The following is an 18,566-nucleotide window of genomic DNA, read 5'->3' on the forward strand; positions in this document are numbered from 1 at the left end:
CAAAGGCATGTCTCCACCCGGTGTATACTGATCAACGTGGCTTAGTAAACAGTATATTGCTAAACAAAATAACAGACAAAAAACATCTAAATGTTAATTTCAGATCTGGACACAGCCTAAGATGTGAATACTCATTGTCTTGGTGCTTTTTGCAGGTATTTGGGCAGAAAGAAGTGTGTGCAGAGTGTGTGTGTGCAGCCTCCCTTTCTGCGACCACAGCTGACAGAGGCCCAGCTGGCAGCAAAGATCCTGGACAACGGTATACAGGGAGACCTGCACCGGGTAAGAACAGAAAGATGGGTGCTCATAGTGCCATAAACACTGAATGACTTACCACAGGTAGTATGTGTCTGCTAGGAAATAGGTTATATAATTGGTTGACAATTTATTTTGTTTTGGCCTGGGCTTAAAACACTGGAATTTAAAAGGATTGATTTGTATGGGATACAGAGTTAATTGAAAAGTTGACTGGTATTTTTCTAATTTGTCATTTATCTATCTATCTATCACCCTCTGTAACTAACTAGTTACAGAACTGTTGTTCCACCCTAGGCTTCCATATTCCTGGGCGTCTATTACAATACTCTTTGACATTGATTCTCCAAGTTTCTGGAACTATACTGAATGAAGACCCTTCTCCTAAAACTCAAACATACAACTCATTCGTTGTTTAGATGATAGTGTCACTATAATAAACACATAATAAGTGCACACAATTTCTATGTAAGGAAGTGTCTCCATGTTTCTCCACTCATTTAGTCAGGTTTTTCTGTCACTGAGACTAGATGTCACTACATGTCACATACATTGTTTATGAAGTGCTAACAACACATCTATTTCAGGCATGAGAAAGTGATTCTCTGACTTTTTATCTCTCTTCTCCCCAGTCCAAGTCCAGTCTAGAGATGATGGAAAGCCAGTCGTGCGACGCTGAGCCTCCTCCTCCTCCTAAGCCAGAGCTCCGCTACCCTGGAATCACCAGAGGAAACACAGAGGGTAATGCTTTCTAACTTCCTGCTACAGCTCTGACTTTCACCAGCCATCTGTACATGGAAGTTTTCTCAACTTTAAACATTAATATGATACTGTGGTGATTTTTTTTTATATTCTTTGTGGTGATTTTTTTTTATATTCTTTGTCTTCCCACTCTAATGCAGAGTGCAGTCTACTGAACAAAGCCCCTCCCACCCCCATAATGTACAAATACAGGCCCACCTACAGCCCCGGCAAGAACCACACAGCGCTCACACATGCCTACGCCAACCAGGTAATGCACACATAAACACACAGAGACAAGAGACAGCCAGATGGTATATAAGGACAGTCAGAGAGGTCAGTTTTTCAGCCAGACATCACAACTTACAAATTTGCCTTAAGTTGCTTTACAATCTGTTTGGCATACACCCTCTGTCCTTAGACCCTTGCAGGGGGAAAAGGAGGAGATAGAGGAACTTTTAATCTAGAGCAGGCATTAGGGTTAAGCCTCAAAGTGGTGATAGCGAGATGATTTCCAGAATGTATAAAATCCTTTTTTTAAACAATTTTAAAATGTATATTTTACCCATAATTGTATGGGCCAAGTGGTAGTAAAATAATGTAATTATAAGAAAGATAATGTCATAACCCCTGAGGTGAAATTAGGAATCAGTTGCAGGTCGATTTACAGTCCCACAATGTAAACAATTCGTATATGTGTCCATTATTGCTAGCCTTGCTCACATCAATAGGTTTGACCTCAAGCACCTTGTTCACTAAGTTTATTTTGCACTTTAAAATACAACATTTTTGGTTCTTAGTCTAACACTGAAAATTAGCCTATCAAAGTGCTGTATTATTAGTGTGGGTGCACGCCAACGCTTGTGCTTCAACCACCTCAAGAGGTGGGATGTACTGAGAGAAAAGCAGAGTGCTGACAACTAATTGGACATAATTTTTAGAGACCCTGGACCAGGTTGTGTGTGTTTTTTAATTAGAGATTTAACCACAGCAGTCTGAAAGCTAGTGGCAACAATACCAGCCATAAGAGACAAATTGACAATATTCAGCAATAAATGTACTAAAAATGGCCCCAGATCATTATAAGGTTTAGCTGGTAATGGTTGGGGAAGAAAGGTGGTAGGTTTCGAAGCTGACATTAGGTTAGACAATGTTGTAAGGACACTGACTAGCTGTGATTCAACATGAATTTGACACTGCAGATTTTACAGACCTATCTAGACCAAGTACCAGTTTTGTATCTAATCTCTTTTTTCTGCTTAAAGGAGAATTCCAATCGATTCCAACACGTAACTCTGTTTGTAAATTTGGAGTGCTGTCAGTAGAGAGAAAAACGAAAACAATCAGTGATGCCTACACTGTGTTATCATCCTGCTAGAGTTAGCACCCAACCGTATTAAACAGGGCAAGTTTTAAACATGTTTTTAGCCTCTTAACATGTTCAAAATGTCATTAAAAATGCCTACCCATGTGCAGTGATACCTTCTGAGTGAACACAGTGAATCTGACTGAGGTAGATGTGAAAGAATTGCATGAAAGTTGACTGACAATATTCTGATTAAAGAAAACGTTGACGTTCTATGGCGACTGACTTGGATGAGAAAGAGGTGGAAAGGCCAGCAGCAGTATAATTTTGAACCTGTCAGACATAAGAAGACAAATGAGGAATTGCCAAGAGTTGGGGAAGTCACCTGGTGAGTTGCTATCATTTAGCAACGCAGCAGTGCATACAATGATAATGTTTCTTTTTACTGTCAGTGAATAGCACAGAGTCAACTTTTTTTTTTAAAGCAACATGATAAAATGAAAAAGATAGATTAGTTTAGCCATATCTCCTAAAGCTTACTTGTTAAGCATCAATGGTTCAAACGGGGCGAGTAGGGAAATCATTTTTTTCCACCAATTTCCACTGGTGACCGGTGAACATGGAAGGCAAGTCATAGTCAGCTCCATAAGCACATAGGGCACGCTTCTGTTCCATACAGCATATTAACTGGACTGTTCCACCTGGTAGGTACATCCTGTTGTAGCCTATTAATAGGCTGGCCAAGATGTTTCTGAATATTTTGAAGTTGAAAGTAGGCAAGCTGGGAATGTTTGAAATGGCCGACGATGCGTTGTGATAAAACTCTGTCGGCAAAGGCAAGCTGCAGTGTATGAGCCATGCTGGCTGGGTAGATCTGCATCCCTCATGGCCTTGACCATGTTCTTGGCATTATCCGTTGGAATAACGTGCGCTTTGGGATTCCCCAGTGCGCAAAACAGGTTGCTGAATGCGGCAGCAAGAGCCTCTGCGGTGTGTGACCCCGAAAATTCTTGAGAATGAAGCACAACTCTTTGTAGTTCAAAGTTTTGATTAACAAAATGCACAGTTAGGCTCAACATCGACATGGGACATACATTTGAACTCCAAATGTCACTTTTGAAGCTGATTGATGTGATGTCCTTCATAAGGGTGTCAACATGTGCAAACACGGTTTGGTATAACTGCGGCAGGCAAACATCAGTCAAATATTTACGCCCTGACAGAGTGTAGCGTGAATCCATGTAACTGGAACCCTTCGTCTTCCACAATTGATAGCAGTTGGTGATTGAGGCATATATATTCCATAATTTTGGCTGATGTTAAAAAAAAAAAATCTTGCTGTCATTATTGTAGGTTTGCTGTCGTTACAATGTCTCTGTTACAGACAGCTGAGTGAGTGGTGCCGGAGCTGCTACACGACCCCGCTCTCTCTCTGCCTTAGCGCTAACTTGTGTGACTAACCGTGACTAACTTTCAAATGTCTGATGAGGTTGGTGGTGTTGAAATGTCTTTGGAGCTTTCTGCCTCGTGGAATTTCTTTGGCACACACGTTGCAAATCGCTAATGTACTGTCTTTTTTTAAACACCTTGTAGAACTGCCAGACCGGTGAATGTAGGGAGGCGGCCATTTTAGCTGTGTGTAGAATATTTTTTCTCATGAGTAGTGCGTCATCTCATCGGCCCATCTGATTGGCCTTCATGGAGACCACCGATCAAACTATTTAAGGCCTTTATCGGCCAATAACAATCAGTGACAGATCAATCGGAGCATCCTTAGTTAATGGGAAAGACATGTCTTTTCAGAAACATTAGTTTGATAAACAACAATGAACAGAGTGTAATTTAACATATGTTCTTTTCATTTGAGAACAAAGCACAGAATTTAAAAATGAATCCATATGAAAGTTTTTAAAGGAAGGCGCATGTTGAAGCAAAATCAATATTTTTACAGATTACGATTAGCTGAGAAATTCATAAGAACCACTTCCACAGTATACTCAACAGTACAAGTAAAGGTAAACCGTATCCTTCAATAGTATTTTTTGAGGCTTGTCTGTTGTTTGTGAGGTTGAAACATGCACACATGTCCAGGCTTTCAATGTGCGGAATCCCTTGAATCATGTAACTCAGACTTGGTCTTAAACTGAGAATCTGTACTTTATTCCCCTGGTCTGCAGACTGCGGAACAGAGACGGGTTTGCTTGCTGCAGATGTAGCTTGTTCGTAGCTATATCCGCTAGAATACGTACAGGCTAACTATAGCCAGTTAGCTTTGTGTGTAACGTAATAAAAACCCACCCATCTCAGAGGAGTGAAGCTTATTGTTTCATTCAAAACAATTATGGTACAAAAGGTGCACTAACGCCACAGGTATTATGTTGACAACATGAAAACATATATAGGAAATAACAAAAAGGCATTCGTAATATTTACCTAGCAGGCTAGGCTAACGCTGTTGCGCTAAAGTTAACAAACATCCGGCGTTAGCTAGCTGTCTTAACTTGTGAAAAGCCGACTTGTGTTTCTCTTTCCCTCCAATATTATGATAAACATAATACAGTCACCTGGACTCAGGCGAGACCATAGACTGTTAATATTAAAAAACCAAAAGCCATATTAGGCAATACCAGTGGCAAAGACAAGTGTGCCTGCTTTTCGTATCATATTCCGTATTGTGATATCCAACACCATCAAATGCAATGGATAACAGTTCAAATGTTTTTCATACCAACAAGCGAATTGCACAAATTCTAGCGGGAGGGCAACACAGTGTAAGCAGCACAAATTGTTTTCTGTTTTTCTCTATGACTGCACTCCAAATTTACAAACAACAGAGCTGTGTGTTGGAATGTAATTCTCCTTTAAGAGCACGTGTATTATTGTTAAACCACATAGACCTCTTTGACTGTCTAGTTTTGGTAGCAAGAGCTGCAGTTGAATACAGAAGACTAGAAAGAGATGTGTTCAAGTCCCCATACATTTTTTAAAGGTCCTGTAGCAGTGTAAGGAGTCAGTACAGTTAGAGTTGACGGACCAACGTGGCGAGTGTGAAATACATTAATGCCAAAATTACAGGGACAGGCTAGTGATATCACAGATCATGGAGAGACAGGAGAGACAGTCACAGCAAAACTATTCCACGTGACAGAATCCAATCAAGGGTGTTACCAGTGGAGTAAGTGGGTTCATGTACAAATCAAAAAGTGCCAACAAGGCTTTGCATAGAGGATTAATGGCCTTATTTAGGTTAATATCAATAATTAAAATCTCATCAGCATGCTTTATAAGGTCTGAAGTAAATTCTCTAAATTCTTCTCAAGTTTTTTTTTTTTTACCTGTTTAAAGGAATTTATTTCTTGCCACTGTCACACCAAATACTTGCTCTTGTTGGTAATTGTTGGGTCTCTGTAAATTAGAGTGTAGTCTAGACCTACTCTATAAATTTAAGCAACTGAACCACCTTGTTTAGAACCCAGAGCAACATTAGGTAGGAAAGCAAAATTTAATTTTAACGTAAATCAATCCTATCCAGGCCATGCTGAACAATGTAATCTTTTGAGTACGGCTTCGGTAGACAGTAATATGATATTAGGAAAACCAGATTTCGGGGCCGTGATGGGGTTACAGTTTTAATTAGTAAGCCCATCTGTAGAGCTGCCAGTAGATACATTTATAGCTACATTTTGTGTAGAAAATATTGCTGGACGAAGCCTGTGTGGTGATTCAACTTTGATTTCCTTAGATGTTAATGCTGCTGCGCTGCTGTTATGTCTGTCCATCCCTCCGTACGTTGTCAGTAGAGTGTCCGTCCCTTTCTTGTGAACGCGATATCGCCCCTGAAAAGAAATGACTTCAAATTTACACAAACGTCCACTGGGTCTCAAGGATAAACTGATTAGCTAAAATCGGCTTTGCACTCACAAGTGTAGAGTGTGTGTGTGTATGTATGTGTTTTTTTCCATTTGTCCCTTCCTCTGCTTCTTTTATCTCTTTGATTTCAATCTAACGCATTCCATTTTTGTTTGTCTTTTTCTTTTTGATTTCCTGTCGATCTCCTGGGTTTGGTTTCTCAGTGGCTTTCTGTTGATCAGTATCAGTAAGTGATTGTTCTGAAAGCCTTTTTCCTCCTTACCTATATACCTCTGTTTGCTCTGGATATGGGTAAAATACTGTTACAAAAATGTAAAATGGTTAATGACTAAATTCATCTGTCTTGCCATTACTGTTTGGGTGAATAAAATAGAAGTATAAGGCCGATAAAGAGAGAGTCAGGTTTTGTGTTTAAATCACCTTGTACCTCAATACATCTGGATTGATAAGTTGGTTCCACTCAGTATTTGTACCCATGTCCACATCCTCCCTACTGTCAATCCACCATTCTGTAAAAATATTGTTTTGATTCAATAATGTCTCTCTGATTAGAAATATGTCTCTGGTAGATTCCTTTCAGAGTTTGTCGAAGAAAATAGTTCCACTTTATCTCAGATAAAGTCATTTTGATGTTTCATGTTCTTGTCACCTGAGTCAGCTTCTGTCCGGATGAGGAATCAAATGGAGAGATTAACTTTCCCTCTTTCCCTCTTTTTTTGTGTGCTTTTGGAGCTTTATATTGTATACATTTTAATCCCAGTGCATTACTGCCTATAGAAGTAACAACAAAATGAATTATGTACATTATTTCCGGTATATTCAATTAAGAAATATTATGTCTTAATTGTAATGGTTTGTGGGACCTCGGTACTCCCCTGCAAGTAGTCAAGGGAGAGAAACATTTTTTATATTAAGTATTTGTTGTTCAGATGGTTAGTGCTAATACGATTGATAATGCATTCATACATTGTCTTTTTCAAGTAATTCGCTACTGCCATTTACAGTGTTGTTGTGTTTAATTTTTTGTGAGTTTTAAACCCTCACACAATTGTACTGAAACATGCGATATGAAAATCTGAATATATTGATGATCTAACATGGAGAAAACAAATGTGATTTTATTATATATAAAGAAAAGCTTTTGGTCACTTGAGCTTCATCAAGGCAAATGTTTGACCAAAGCAAATCTTTAAAATGATCTATTTATTAATTTACAATGACAACAAACAGAGAACCCATTACAACAGCTGTGCTCCCATGTCATCGTGACGTTTAATACATAGTGACAAGGCCGAGGACAGTAAACGGAATGCAGGCGGTATATACGGCTGCGGTTAAGATGTAAAATCTCTACCAGCAGGTGGTAGAGATTCAGTAACCTAAATTTAGGTAAGGAACAATATTTTTTTTTGTTTTTGAATTCAGCCACTACACCCCATGAGAAATATATGTTATCAGTATTGTTTACAATGCTCCTGGTATTATATATACTTGCATTGGACCTAAGTTTGCAGAGCTTTCAATTCTTTGTGGCCTTCTTTAATTAGTGTGGTGATTTTCTGAAAGTAAAAAGAAAAGGGCTATATTAAACATTAGTTCAGCTATATCAGTATTGACCTGTAAAGAGACAAGTTTCTGTATGGAAAGAAATGTGGGCATTTGCAGAAGTTGAAGTGTTGTGTCAGGATGTCAACACTAGAGGGAGTGCAGCAGGAATTTCTGGTTAAACTCCCGTGTAGCTCGCTGCTCTCATTTGCTCCGCTTCTTGTTGTTTCTTTTCCCTCCTGCTGCCTCTCTCTATTTCACTTTCCCTCCTCTCTCCTCCTGCCTCCTCCAGTTAAGTCGAGGGGAGAGTGTTGGCAGTGCCAGGGACTCTTCTTCCTCCACCTCCTCCCTCCTTCAAGCCAGCCAGCAGCCTGGTTTCCGCTCCCAGCCCAGCTTGGACCGGAGGGACACTTCATCTGACAGAGTGGGAGGGGGAGGAGGTGGGGAGAGAATGGAGTCGAGAAGAGAGGTGGGGGGAGGGGGCATCCCTGGCTACTCCCTTGGTGGGCGCTCGTACCCCTCCTTCTCAGACCATATGGTCCTATCAGGAGTGGGGTCCCGATCTTCCAGCTCCACGCACACCTCAACAGGCGGCGTCCACGTTTCCGAGGCAACCACCACCTCGGCCAGCTTCAAGAGCCTAGCCAATCAGACACCCCCGCCTCACCACCCGTCCCGCAACGGGAGCCTATCGTATGACAGTTTACTGGCAGGTGGTGACGATTTTGACAAAGTGGTGGCAGCGGGTTCAGGAGCCCCTGAGGTCTCCTCTGGAAGACCCTGTACGCCAGCAGCAGGCGGCTACAGCTCCCCTTTCCTGTCGTCACAACCAAGAGACGCTGAGATGCACTCCCAGTCCTCCCAGTCGCCCCATCACTACCACCGCTCCTCCTCCCACCACCACCACCACCACCACTCCTTCCTCCATCGTTCCTCCTCTTCTACGTCCTCCTCCCCACCGCCTCCTCCGGAAAGGGAATGCCTGCTGGGCGAGCCTACCAATCAGGCCTCGGCTCCCCCGTCCTCCTCTGCCCCACCTCCCCCACACCATCACCACCACCACGGCCATCATCACCATCACCACGGCCATCATCACCACCATCACTCCTCCTCCTCTTCCTCTACCTCGCGCCCTCCCCGCTTCGCTGCCCCTCATGCCCCACCCCACCACGCTTATCCTTACCGCACCCGCTCCACCGACACCCCTCTTGGATCCTCCTCTACCACAACCCATCCTCCTCGCTCCCCGCACCCCCCGCCTCTGGGAAAGTCCCTCTCTTACTCGAGTGCCGCTGCTGCCGAAATGCAGTACCGGCTGGTTCGAAAGGCTTCTGCATCAGCAGGAGCGAACGCAGCAGGGGTAGGAGGAGGAGGAAGTGGAGGAGGAGGAGGAGGGATACAAGCGCCGAAGTGAGTATGAATTACACCTTTTGTCAGGACGGTTGGTTTGCTGTTAACCCTGAAAACAACCACCTGCCCGCCTGAAAACCTTACTACCTGATTGACTGCTCCTCCTGCTCCTCTTATTCCCTTCCCTCCTTCTCCTGCTGCCAGATTTCCTGTGAGTTCTTCCTTCTTTTCCCTTTGCTTGTCTTTCATTTGTCTGTGAGCTTTCTCTCTGTTAGATGTGTAATGCTGTTGGGGTCTGCCTGCCTGTTCTTGTCCTCTACATTATTCTATTTATTATTGGCCTTTAGACACATCTTTATTCATACCCACTGTATATACCACACTATTAGCAGTAGTCCATCTAACCGATACACTGTTCGACGTGATACAGTTTATAATACTCAACAGACAATGTTAGTGTTAGAGTATAAGTAACAATTAATTAATTAAAGGAGACCTATTATATTATTATAATTAGACGTATTATTTTGTGTTTCTATTAGAACATGTTTACATGCTTTAATGTTCAAAAAACACTTCTTTTTTTCTAATACTGCCCATGGCTACTGCCCCTGTATTCACCCTCTGTCTATCTGAGACGCTGCGTTGGAGCCTTGTCTCTTAGCCCCCTCCTGAAAAAGCCCAGACTGTTCTGATTGGTCAGCGTTTCCGTATATCTGGAGTCTCTGCATCTGTTCCTGATGTCGCTGCCTCTGTGTTCTAGCAGGAATGCGATCCAAAAAACATCAGCAGCTAAGATTACAGCTTTCCCTTACTTAGCATGTAGCTAGCTACATGTGGCAGGGTATGTTACGTAAACACTGCAGCGTGCCCGCTTGGAGCAGTTGATGCTCAGTAGGACATCATACTAAGCCAAGATTGGGAAAAATTGTTGAAACCGGAGGGTTCAGACCAAGGTTAACGTTTCCATCCAACTTTGTAACATTATACATCTGACAGAAAATACAGGAAAGCATAATAGGTCTTCTTAAGGTGTGCAAAAGTAGCAATAGCAGCCATAAAACTAATAGTTAAACTGCAAAGTGAAAACATGAAATATGTGTAAGACACATTTTTACCATCTTATTAAACCTATGTAACATATAAATAATTGGGAAACTTTTCCACTGTGACAATGTTCTGAGTGAGCACAAATTCATGGAACATTGGGTGTTTCCAGTAAAGACCAACAGTAGCAGATCCAAGATGTTTGCCTTATACTTCATCGGGTTAGTTCTTCCCGTTTTTAGTTTATTGAGACACAGTCACAATTTTGGATGACGACAATTAGACTGTTCCATCTTCTGACATGTTGCCGTGTGTTTTGTTGCCTTTACATTCTGCTCACTCTACTTGCACGACTGCATGGGTTTACACTCACTGCTGTGGTTCTCATTGTGTATCTTCATTGTGACCTTGCTGACTTAAAATGTGTAGCATTTGAATGTTGCATGTTTCATCAACTATTAAAGTAAAACGTGCTTCTGATCATTTCTCCAGCCTATCCAAAATTAATAATGAACTGTTAAACAATAAACTGTGTCTAATATGATGTTCCAACTTTCATACTAAGATACGTACCAACAGACTTTATCATTACATGAGCAACATCTGCAGTAATAGCAGGTGTGGCCATTGAATTAAGATTGTATGTACATACAAACCCATGTAGACTGAGGTTTTGGCTGTAGAACAGCTAAGTATTTTTAAGCTAAAACAAAAGATGCTTTCACACTTTATCTTGTTTGGTTCGGTTAAAACGAATCCTGGTGCATTTGCCCATTTAGTTTGATGCGTTTGGCCGAGTGTGAAAGCTTCAGTGGAACTGTGGAAAGTAGATAAGCACAGTAGAAGGTAGAATTGGCAGTTTTAGCATGCTTTCAAAAGCTGAACTTCTGAATCCATCTGCTAACACCCTGATCAATTGACTGGGAGCAGTTCATTAAAGGAGAATTCTGGTCTATTCCAACATGTAGCGCTGTTGTAAATTTAGAGTGCTGTCAGGGAGAAAATCCAAAACAATTGGTGCTGCCTACACCGTGTTATCCTCCTGCTAGTGTTAGCACCCAACAGGCTTAATCAGGGCAAGTTTTAAACATGTTTTTAGTCTCTAAACATGTTCAAAATGTCATTAAAAGTGTCAGTAAGCTGTCTTACCTTGGCTTTGAAACAAGAAATATTGGCACTGAAAAATGTTGAGCTGAAATATAAAACAGAAACATATCTCACAATCCTATTATAGTATATCACTATTTATAGTATATATCAAATTTTTTTCTTGATGTCTGTGTCTTTTCAGTGACAGTTTTCTTTTTTACGCTGTCGAGATTTTTACAATGTCACTTGTTTTCAGCTTCAACTTTCTGTCCTAAACTGGGAAAACACAGTTAAGGCAGTTTGTCAGTGAACGCGTTCTGCATGTTAGTGTGTGATTTGCCTAGAAACCTGTCAGTCAGCAGCAATACTTATGATTGGAGGATAGTTATGGGGGAGGGGCATTACGGTTCTGTGCCAGTGTGAGCGGCATGTAGAGAGAGCGGCGAATAATACATCCATGACGGAGGCAATGAGAGAAACAAGCGAGTCATGCCATGTGCACCAGCAATAACACTTGGCTTAGGAGTCCTAAATGACAATTACTGTTATTATAAATACTAGATTATAGAAGATAGATTGACATCCCCGGTGGGAGATTGGCTACAATTAGCCACAAGTTAGTGTGCTGAATTAAGAGAACGGTGCTAACCTTTGCCAAAATAGAACAGCTTATGCCTACAGTAAAGGTTAACACTAAACCAGCCTGCTTCTATGTGAAAAAAATGGCAGAGATAAACAGACTTGCCAGATGAACTTGAGAAAGACATTGCAGATATGCGGTTTTAACACATATGTAAGGATTCATGTGGAGTTGCAGTCTCTTGCCAGTAGCCTATGTACATTACCTGTAAACCATGCCCTCTTTGTCCTTCCCCTCCTCTCTGTGCAAAAAACAGGGACAGAAGGTTGAAAATGAAAAACAGTCACATTGTAAAAATCTTGACAGCGTAAAAAAACATGTAACTGAAAGACAGACATCAAGAATAAAGGAAATTGACATTTAAAAACCTATCATCATAATGCAAACAAATGTCAAAGTGAAATTGTATAATAGGATTGTGAGATTATTACTTTTTGATGTTTGTGTTTTATACATCAGGTCAACATTTTTCAGTGCCAGTATTTGTTGTTTCAATGCCAAATTTTATTTTCAATACCACAGGTGACTGTCACTGTCCTAGCGCCATACCTACCCATGTGCAGTGATTCGTTTCAAGTGAACACAGGGAATGTGGCTTCAGAAGATGTGACAGAAATGCATGAAAGTTTGGCTAATTCCGGTGTTGATACTGCAAGGAGTGCTTCGAGACCGTCTACAAACTTCAACTCTAAAAAGAGATACAAACATATTTTCAAAAATAAGTACATTATTACAACTAGGAGGAGGCACGTTATAATTGACGTAAGGTTTGGAGACACTACCTTATTTAATTATTAAATTGATAGCCTACATATTTTAGTTTTATCTCTTTTCTGTGTTGTAGTTTGTAGACGGTCCCTAAGCACTCTACAACACAGGAACTTAACACAGCTGAATTAGGACTTTCATACATTTCTTTCACATCTACAGCAGTCAAATTCACTGTGTTCCCCCGGAAGGAAGGACTTCACATGTGTGGGCACTTTTAATGACATTTTGAACATGTTAAGACACTTAAAAACACGTTTAAAACTGTTTAAGCTTGTTGGGTGCTAACTTTAGCAGGAGGACAACACGTTGTAGGCAGTACCAACTGGTTTCGTTTGTCTCTCTACTGACAAACCTCCTACTATACAAACAACAGAGCTACGTGTTGGAGTTGACCGGAGTTCTCCTGAAAGAGTGTGGGATATACACCCCACAGTAATGCACACTAATCATTCATTCAGTTTGTCATCAGCAATCAGTTATAGTCTCCTGGCGGAAGAGTCAAATATTATGATTCTTTAATAATTATAATAAAACACAAAACCTTGTCATATTGTCATATGTTGGACGGTATTAAATTGCATTGTATGCGGTACTGGTATTGGTATTTATCTAATGTTCATAACCAGTTATTTCTGTGTCAGCTCCTTTTTAAACCAGAGAATACTATAAGCATTGTGCAGCATGGTGCTTTCAGCCACCAGAGTTTGATCTCCCCCGTCGGTTCTGATGATGGAGGATGACAGTCGTCATAACTTGTGTGTGTGTGTTTACTCCTCACATAAACCAGTCCCTCGGTCCATTGACCAAGTGAACTAAATTATACTTACAGTAAGGCAATTTCAGACCTGTAATAATGTCTCATGTGTAGCCAGTTGTTTGGAAATGAAGTTAAATTAAATTCTAATTGTTAGTGTCATACATCTCTCTGGACTTCCTGTCCTAAACCGTCACACTGATCGTCTTTGTGTTTTGTTTTTTTCTAAAACCAGGGATGAGCTGATCCAGATGAAACCTCTGAGTTGGACCAATGGCGGCCAGCTCTTCTCTTCCTCCTCCTCCTGCTCTGCCCCTTCCTCCCCGTCTCACCCAGTCAGCGTTTCCGCCCGGCCTGGAGCTGCTTTTCCCAGTGCACCATTGATGCAGAGTCCCCCCCACAAGCCTACGAGTGGCGGGGTAAAGAAGGTGACAGGCGTCGGGGGAACCACCTATGAGATTTCTGTCTGAGTGCCGGCCAGCCTTCCGCTCGAGGAAAAATGAGACGAAAAGGAGATGCTGCTGCCTCCTTCTGACTTTGAGCGGCAGATTTGGGTCTTTCATAAGCAACTGTGGACCGGGATATCTGAGGATGGGTTGAGCTCCTCACTGGCTGATTGACGGTGGAGCTAAACTGTACTGGACGGCCCGGCCTCCTGGCATCAACCTCAGTAACTCAGCTGGTAAAATGAGAGAAAGACCTGGGCTGTCCATAAGCCAGGACTTGGCTGTAAAAGACTATTTTTGGGGGATCTCACCGGACCAAACCGAATTATGTTTGGCACCTTTTTTGTGGGTTTATCCTCAGCAGGTAGCACAAGGGACTAGCATGGTCAGGTCTGGGTGTTACATTATACAAGCATAGCAGCGCAGGGCATTACACTGCCAGGGCTGAGGCCGCCAACGAGCTCTGGAGCTCTGAGTTTTGATGACTGTAAGTTTACAAAGTTCCGATCAGCACTTTTGGACTAAAGCTGCATTAAGGTAAAAAGTAGTGTTGTTTAATATTTTAATATTTATCCACTAACAGTTCAACAAATATCATGAAACACAAAGCCCCATCATGATGATGATGATGATGATGATGATAGTAATAACATGCATTCATGCACAGTCTTTGGAACCCGATCAAAATCAATCCAAAGTGAAGGGCTTCCCATAGACAACCAGTTTAGTGTAAACTAAATGTGTCAGTCATATCAGGTGAAGTCTTCGCTTGTTCTTCAGACAATGTAATACAGTTGTCCGATAAACCCTACTTTAAATAACAGCATCCACCAAATGGAGTGATTTCATCGGACCAATGAACACAAGTCGTGTTGTGTGCATGCATGGAGTTAGTAATGCAGCCCAGACACAATCCACCACTCTCCTCGAGGCCGTTAGTTCACAGCCTTCCGATCAGTCATGGAATTGTACAACTGGACCCAACAGGAATAATCTAACAAGTAAGACCTCTTATGGACTTGTGACAATCTACCGCGTCACAGATTAACTTTCCTTTTCTCTCAATGTTGCTGCGTGAATTGGCTTGCCTTTTGAAGGAGGGATGACAAATGTGACAAAAACATAATCCTGATTCCCTGGTTCTCTGATTCATTTGATTTATTTATCATTGTGAATAGGATTCCATGTTTGTACAGGGTGATGTGATTTTAAATGTTTTTTTTAAAGTGGCGTTCATACCAGACTGCAGCATGCACTACTATTACTACTAGCCACATTTTGTTTGGCTGTGGACCAAAGTGGTCTGTTTGAACAAACAAGTGAGGAACTAAAGTGAACAAGGAACTCATGTTTTGGCCTTTTTGTTTTCAGTGGGCTCCTTAAGACAAGGCCGTCATTCCTTGAGCAATTGCCTTTAAAATTAAAGTGTTTTTTTATGTCACCTATTTAATTTGAAATTGTTTTTTATGGATTTATATGGAAATATAGCTATTGATAAATCAAGAATTTTTAACATTGTCTCAAAAGAAGGGTTGAGTTTTGGTCATATTAAAAAGATGAAAGCAGCCAGCTGATTGGTTTTAGGTTCAGAAGCTTAGACCAGAGGTCAGTAAGGATTTAAATTCTCTATCTAAGAAAAAAAGAAAACTTAACATGGAAATATCTGCTATTCTATGATAGAGTATTGTGGCTATTATTATTTTTTAAATAGATTAAACAATGAAGCAAGTGGCCCCAATGTCTTACTACTCAAACTGGACAGTCCTTCTCATCTCCACATGAATTTTAATTTAGCTGTATGGGAAATGATTTTAAGATTAAGTTAAAACATAAATGAGGCTCCCAGTCTTGGAAAAAAAAATGTATATTGTTTAAAAGAAAAGACAAGTGACGATGTAGTGAAAACTTGTAAAGCAGTGGACAAGTCTTCGTTCTCCCTGCTAAACATTACCTGTCTATCGTTTGCTAAAGACTCACATCACAAACACCTGCTGCCACCAACAGCGCCAGCACTTTGTTGCACCAGTTAAAATTGGATTTAGCTGGGAATTACTGGAATTGTTGTCTTTGTAAATTAGAGTGTGGTCTAGACCTAATCTATCTGTTATGTGTCTTGAGATAACTCTTGTTATGATTTGATACTATAAATAAAATTGAATTGAAATTGAAGCTAAACAGTGTACACTATCACACTACACTAATCTAATTACACCTCGCTTCATTACCCCTTTTAGAGCCATCACGCCTACAGTTATTTTGTTCTCTGAACCATTTCAACTGAAATATTTGGCCCTGGAACTTGCAAACTGGTGCAACAGATTGAAGGACAACAGTTCTTGGTGAGTGACAGTAAGGCCTAAGTATGACTTTTATCATCTGTGCTACCTATAGGTTTTCATTTTTGGCCATTTTGGCTTAATCCAGTCTGGGACACAATTGGGAACACATGCACACAAACTCTAACCACTTATGGTAAAATACATGAAGCCCACTTGAAATACCATCAGAGAGTTAAACAAAGCGTATCCTGTGTCTGATCTATGACATCACAAAAAGGGAGAAGTGCTGTGATTTGGGAACACTTGCTTGTTTTAGCAGAACAGATGGCGGATGTAAAGACTGCTTTACCTGTATGTTTGATAAGGACAGGGCTTGGGATACATGACATGACAAATATGTGTACTGTACAGCCCTGGTATGTGTGGATGTATATGGTGCGGGGCTGCAGGTTGATAATAAATTTAAGACAAAGACGTGGATATGGTTGCTCTTTTCACTTTAAAGGGATTTAAAGAAATTTGACTTGGCAGACTAGAATGTTTGTAGGTACACTATCAGATGAAAGTGATTTGACATCCTCTTTTTTAGATCTGTTTAAGGGCCTTTCTTCACTTAGCTCATGCAATAAATTCGCCCTTGTGGAGTGCAGCTAAACAGTTCCAGTTGTATGTGCACAAATTTTGGCCTGCTGGACGCAACCAAATTTGAAGGAGTTTTTGAAGTTGCACTGATCAATACGTTTCTGTTAATCAAATGAATGTTATCTGAGAGAATCATTAGAAGACGGCAGTTCAACTAGGGTTGGGGTTAGGACTCTACAAGTCTCACGTTGCTAGACCTATCTTAACAGCGCTGTGAAGTATGGTCTGGCTACACCACTGATGCATTCTGGGATAGGAGGGGGAAAAAAACGCTCTGGGTTGCTTGAATTTCTTCAACCAATCACAATTGTCTCAGAAAGGAACTTGTTTTTTGAAACATTTGGACCCTGCAAAAGAAAAAGGCACTTAAAATATTAGATGATTAGCTGGATTAAATGTAATTTACAAGTGTATTGCCATGTGTACTTTGTACAAATCTGTCCCAAAATGTCCCAGTTAGATAGTAAATGCCATAAACATATTCTTTGTAAATCTTTACATTCATTATTCTATTCTCCATAAGAACCAAACGGCTCGCCTTGTTGCACATCCATCTTCAAAAGTTGCCATTTTCAGTGTGTAGCTCGCTAGGCTGTTGGTTTTATAGTTTGAAGGGATTTGGGAGGCATTTGACATGTCAGTGTCATAGGAAAAGGTCTAATTACTTGTGTGTCAATGTGATATTGCAGTTTTTCTTTGTCATTATAGGGTATTGAATGTAGATGAAATTTAACAATTTTAGCACAAGGCTGTGCATAACTGTCTTAATACTTTTTGAATGCCCTCTAACCACTCTTAGAGTAGAGGCCAGTTATTGCTGCCATTTCATTGGCATCATACAATATTTGGAAGTCTTTCAACTAGTCTGACCTTCTATATTGCATTACGTTTCACCAGTTTCCTTGGTCATTCAGTGTAATGTGGAAATAACACACTAAGGCTGCTTTGAAATGCTTCATATGCACATTGTTTTATTGCATGAATAACAAAACAGGCCCGACTTCTGAGGTCTTTTCAGCAGACGTCTCCATCCATGTACAGGTGCAAATATACATAAGCCTTGAAATGCAGCTCATATGAAATGCAACATAACAAAAGGTCAAATCAATTTCACAAGAAGCGAACAATACAAAACAACAGATTTAGTAATAAAATAAGGATTAAGAATAAACTCAAAAGGCTACTTATTACAGTGTATGTGCGCATGTTTACCAGTTTACAAGGGAAAAAAACTCAAAATCATGATTAGGAATGTTAGCAAGAAAGCAGGAAAATTAAATGCCTCAAACTTGGTTATTTTGGTCCAAAGACCAGAAGAAGCGTATTAAAAAAATAATAAATAAAAACCAACAACAGTGTATGTTTGTATGTGATGTAGTGTCAAGTGGGCCAGACTTATATGCTCCCACTTCATCACCATGCTGATCACAGGTTTGTAGAATAGAAGATGTGTCCAGTATTTAGCCAAACAATGTGCAACGCATGAGTATATGGTTTGACATCATCTGATAACATGACTTTAGAATCTGAGTGGAAAAATGCAAAGTCAGATCTGGATCCACGCAATCACATGCACCAGTAACATGCTACTGTCTAATGATGCAACTGTGTCCCTCCCAGCACATCCACTATACTGGTGCGTTCAGGTGACCCAGCTTCTCAACCCCAGCCTCAGGAGCCACTTTGGGTCACCTGATATGAAGATGATATCGATAGCTGACTAAAATCGATATTTGTTTGCAATACAAAAAAGATTCAAACAAGACAGGCCACAGACAGCTCTGGCTGTACTAAATGCTAACATCTGCATGCTAATGATTAGCGGGTATAA

The 18,566-nt window shown here is 40.7% G+C and overlaps 1 protein-coding gene across 3 annotated transcripts in view; it reads left to right on the forward strand.

Moving 5' to 3' along the window:
- The window catches only part of zdhhc5a (zinc finger DHHC-type palmitoyltransferase 5a), a 31,017-nt gene extending 15,897 nt beyond the window's left edge, over window positions 1-15,120 (forward strand). For 2 of the 3 annotated variants that reach the window (XM_034898319.1, XM_034898326.1), the window contains 5 exons: window positions 156-282; window positions 888-996; window positions 1,158-1,267; window positions 8,010-9,127; window positions 13,604-15,120. In XM_034898319.1, the coding sequence (XP_034754210.1) occupies window positions 156-282; window positions 888-996; window positions 1,158-1,267; window positions 8,010-9,127; window positions 13,604-13,838 (1,699 nt within the window). In that variant the 3' untranslated portion in view covers window positions 13,839-15,120. Of the gene's footprint in view, window positions 1-155; window positions 283-887; window positions 997-1,157; window positions 1,268-8,009; window positions 9,279-13,603 lie in introns of all 3 variants that reach the window. The other variant, XR_004660154.1, reaches the window with a different exon arrangement.
- The last annotated feature ends 3,446 nt before the right edge of the window (window positions 15,121-18,566 follow it).

This window comes from Etheostoma cragini, chromosome 2 (assembly GCF_013103735.1).
Source record: "Etheostoma cragini isolate CJK2018 chromosome 2, CSU_Ecrag_1.0, whole genome shotgun sequence".
Classification (NCBI taxonomy): Eukaryota; Metazoa; Chordata; class Actinopteri; order Perciformes; family Percidae; genus Etheostoma; species Etheostoma cragini.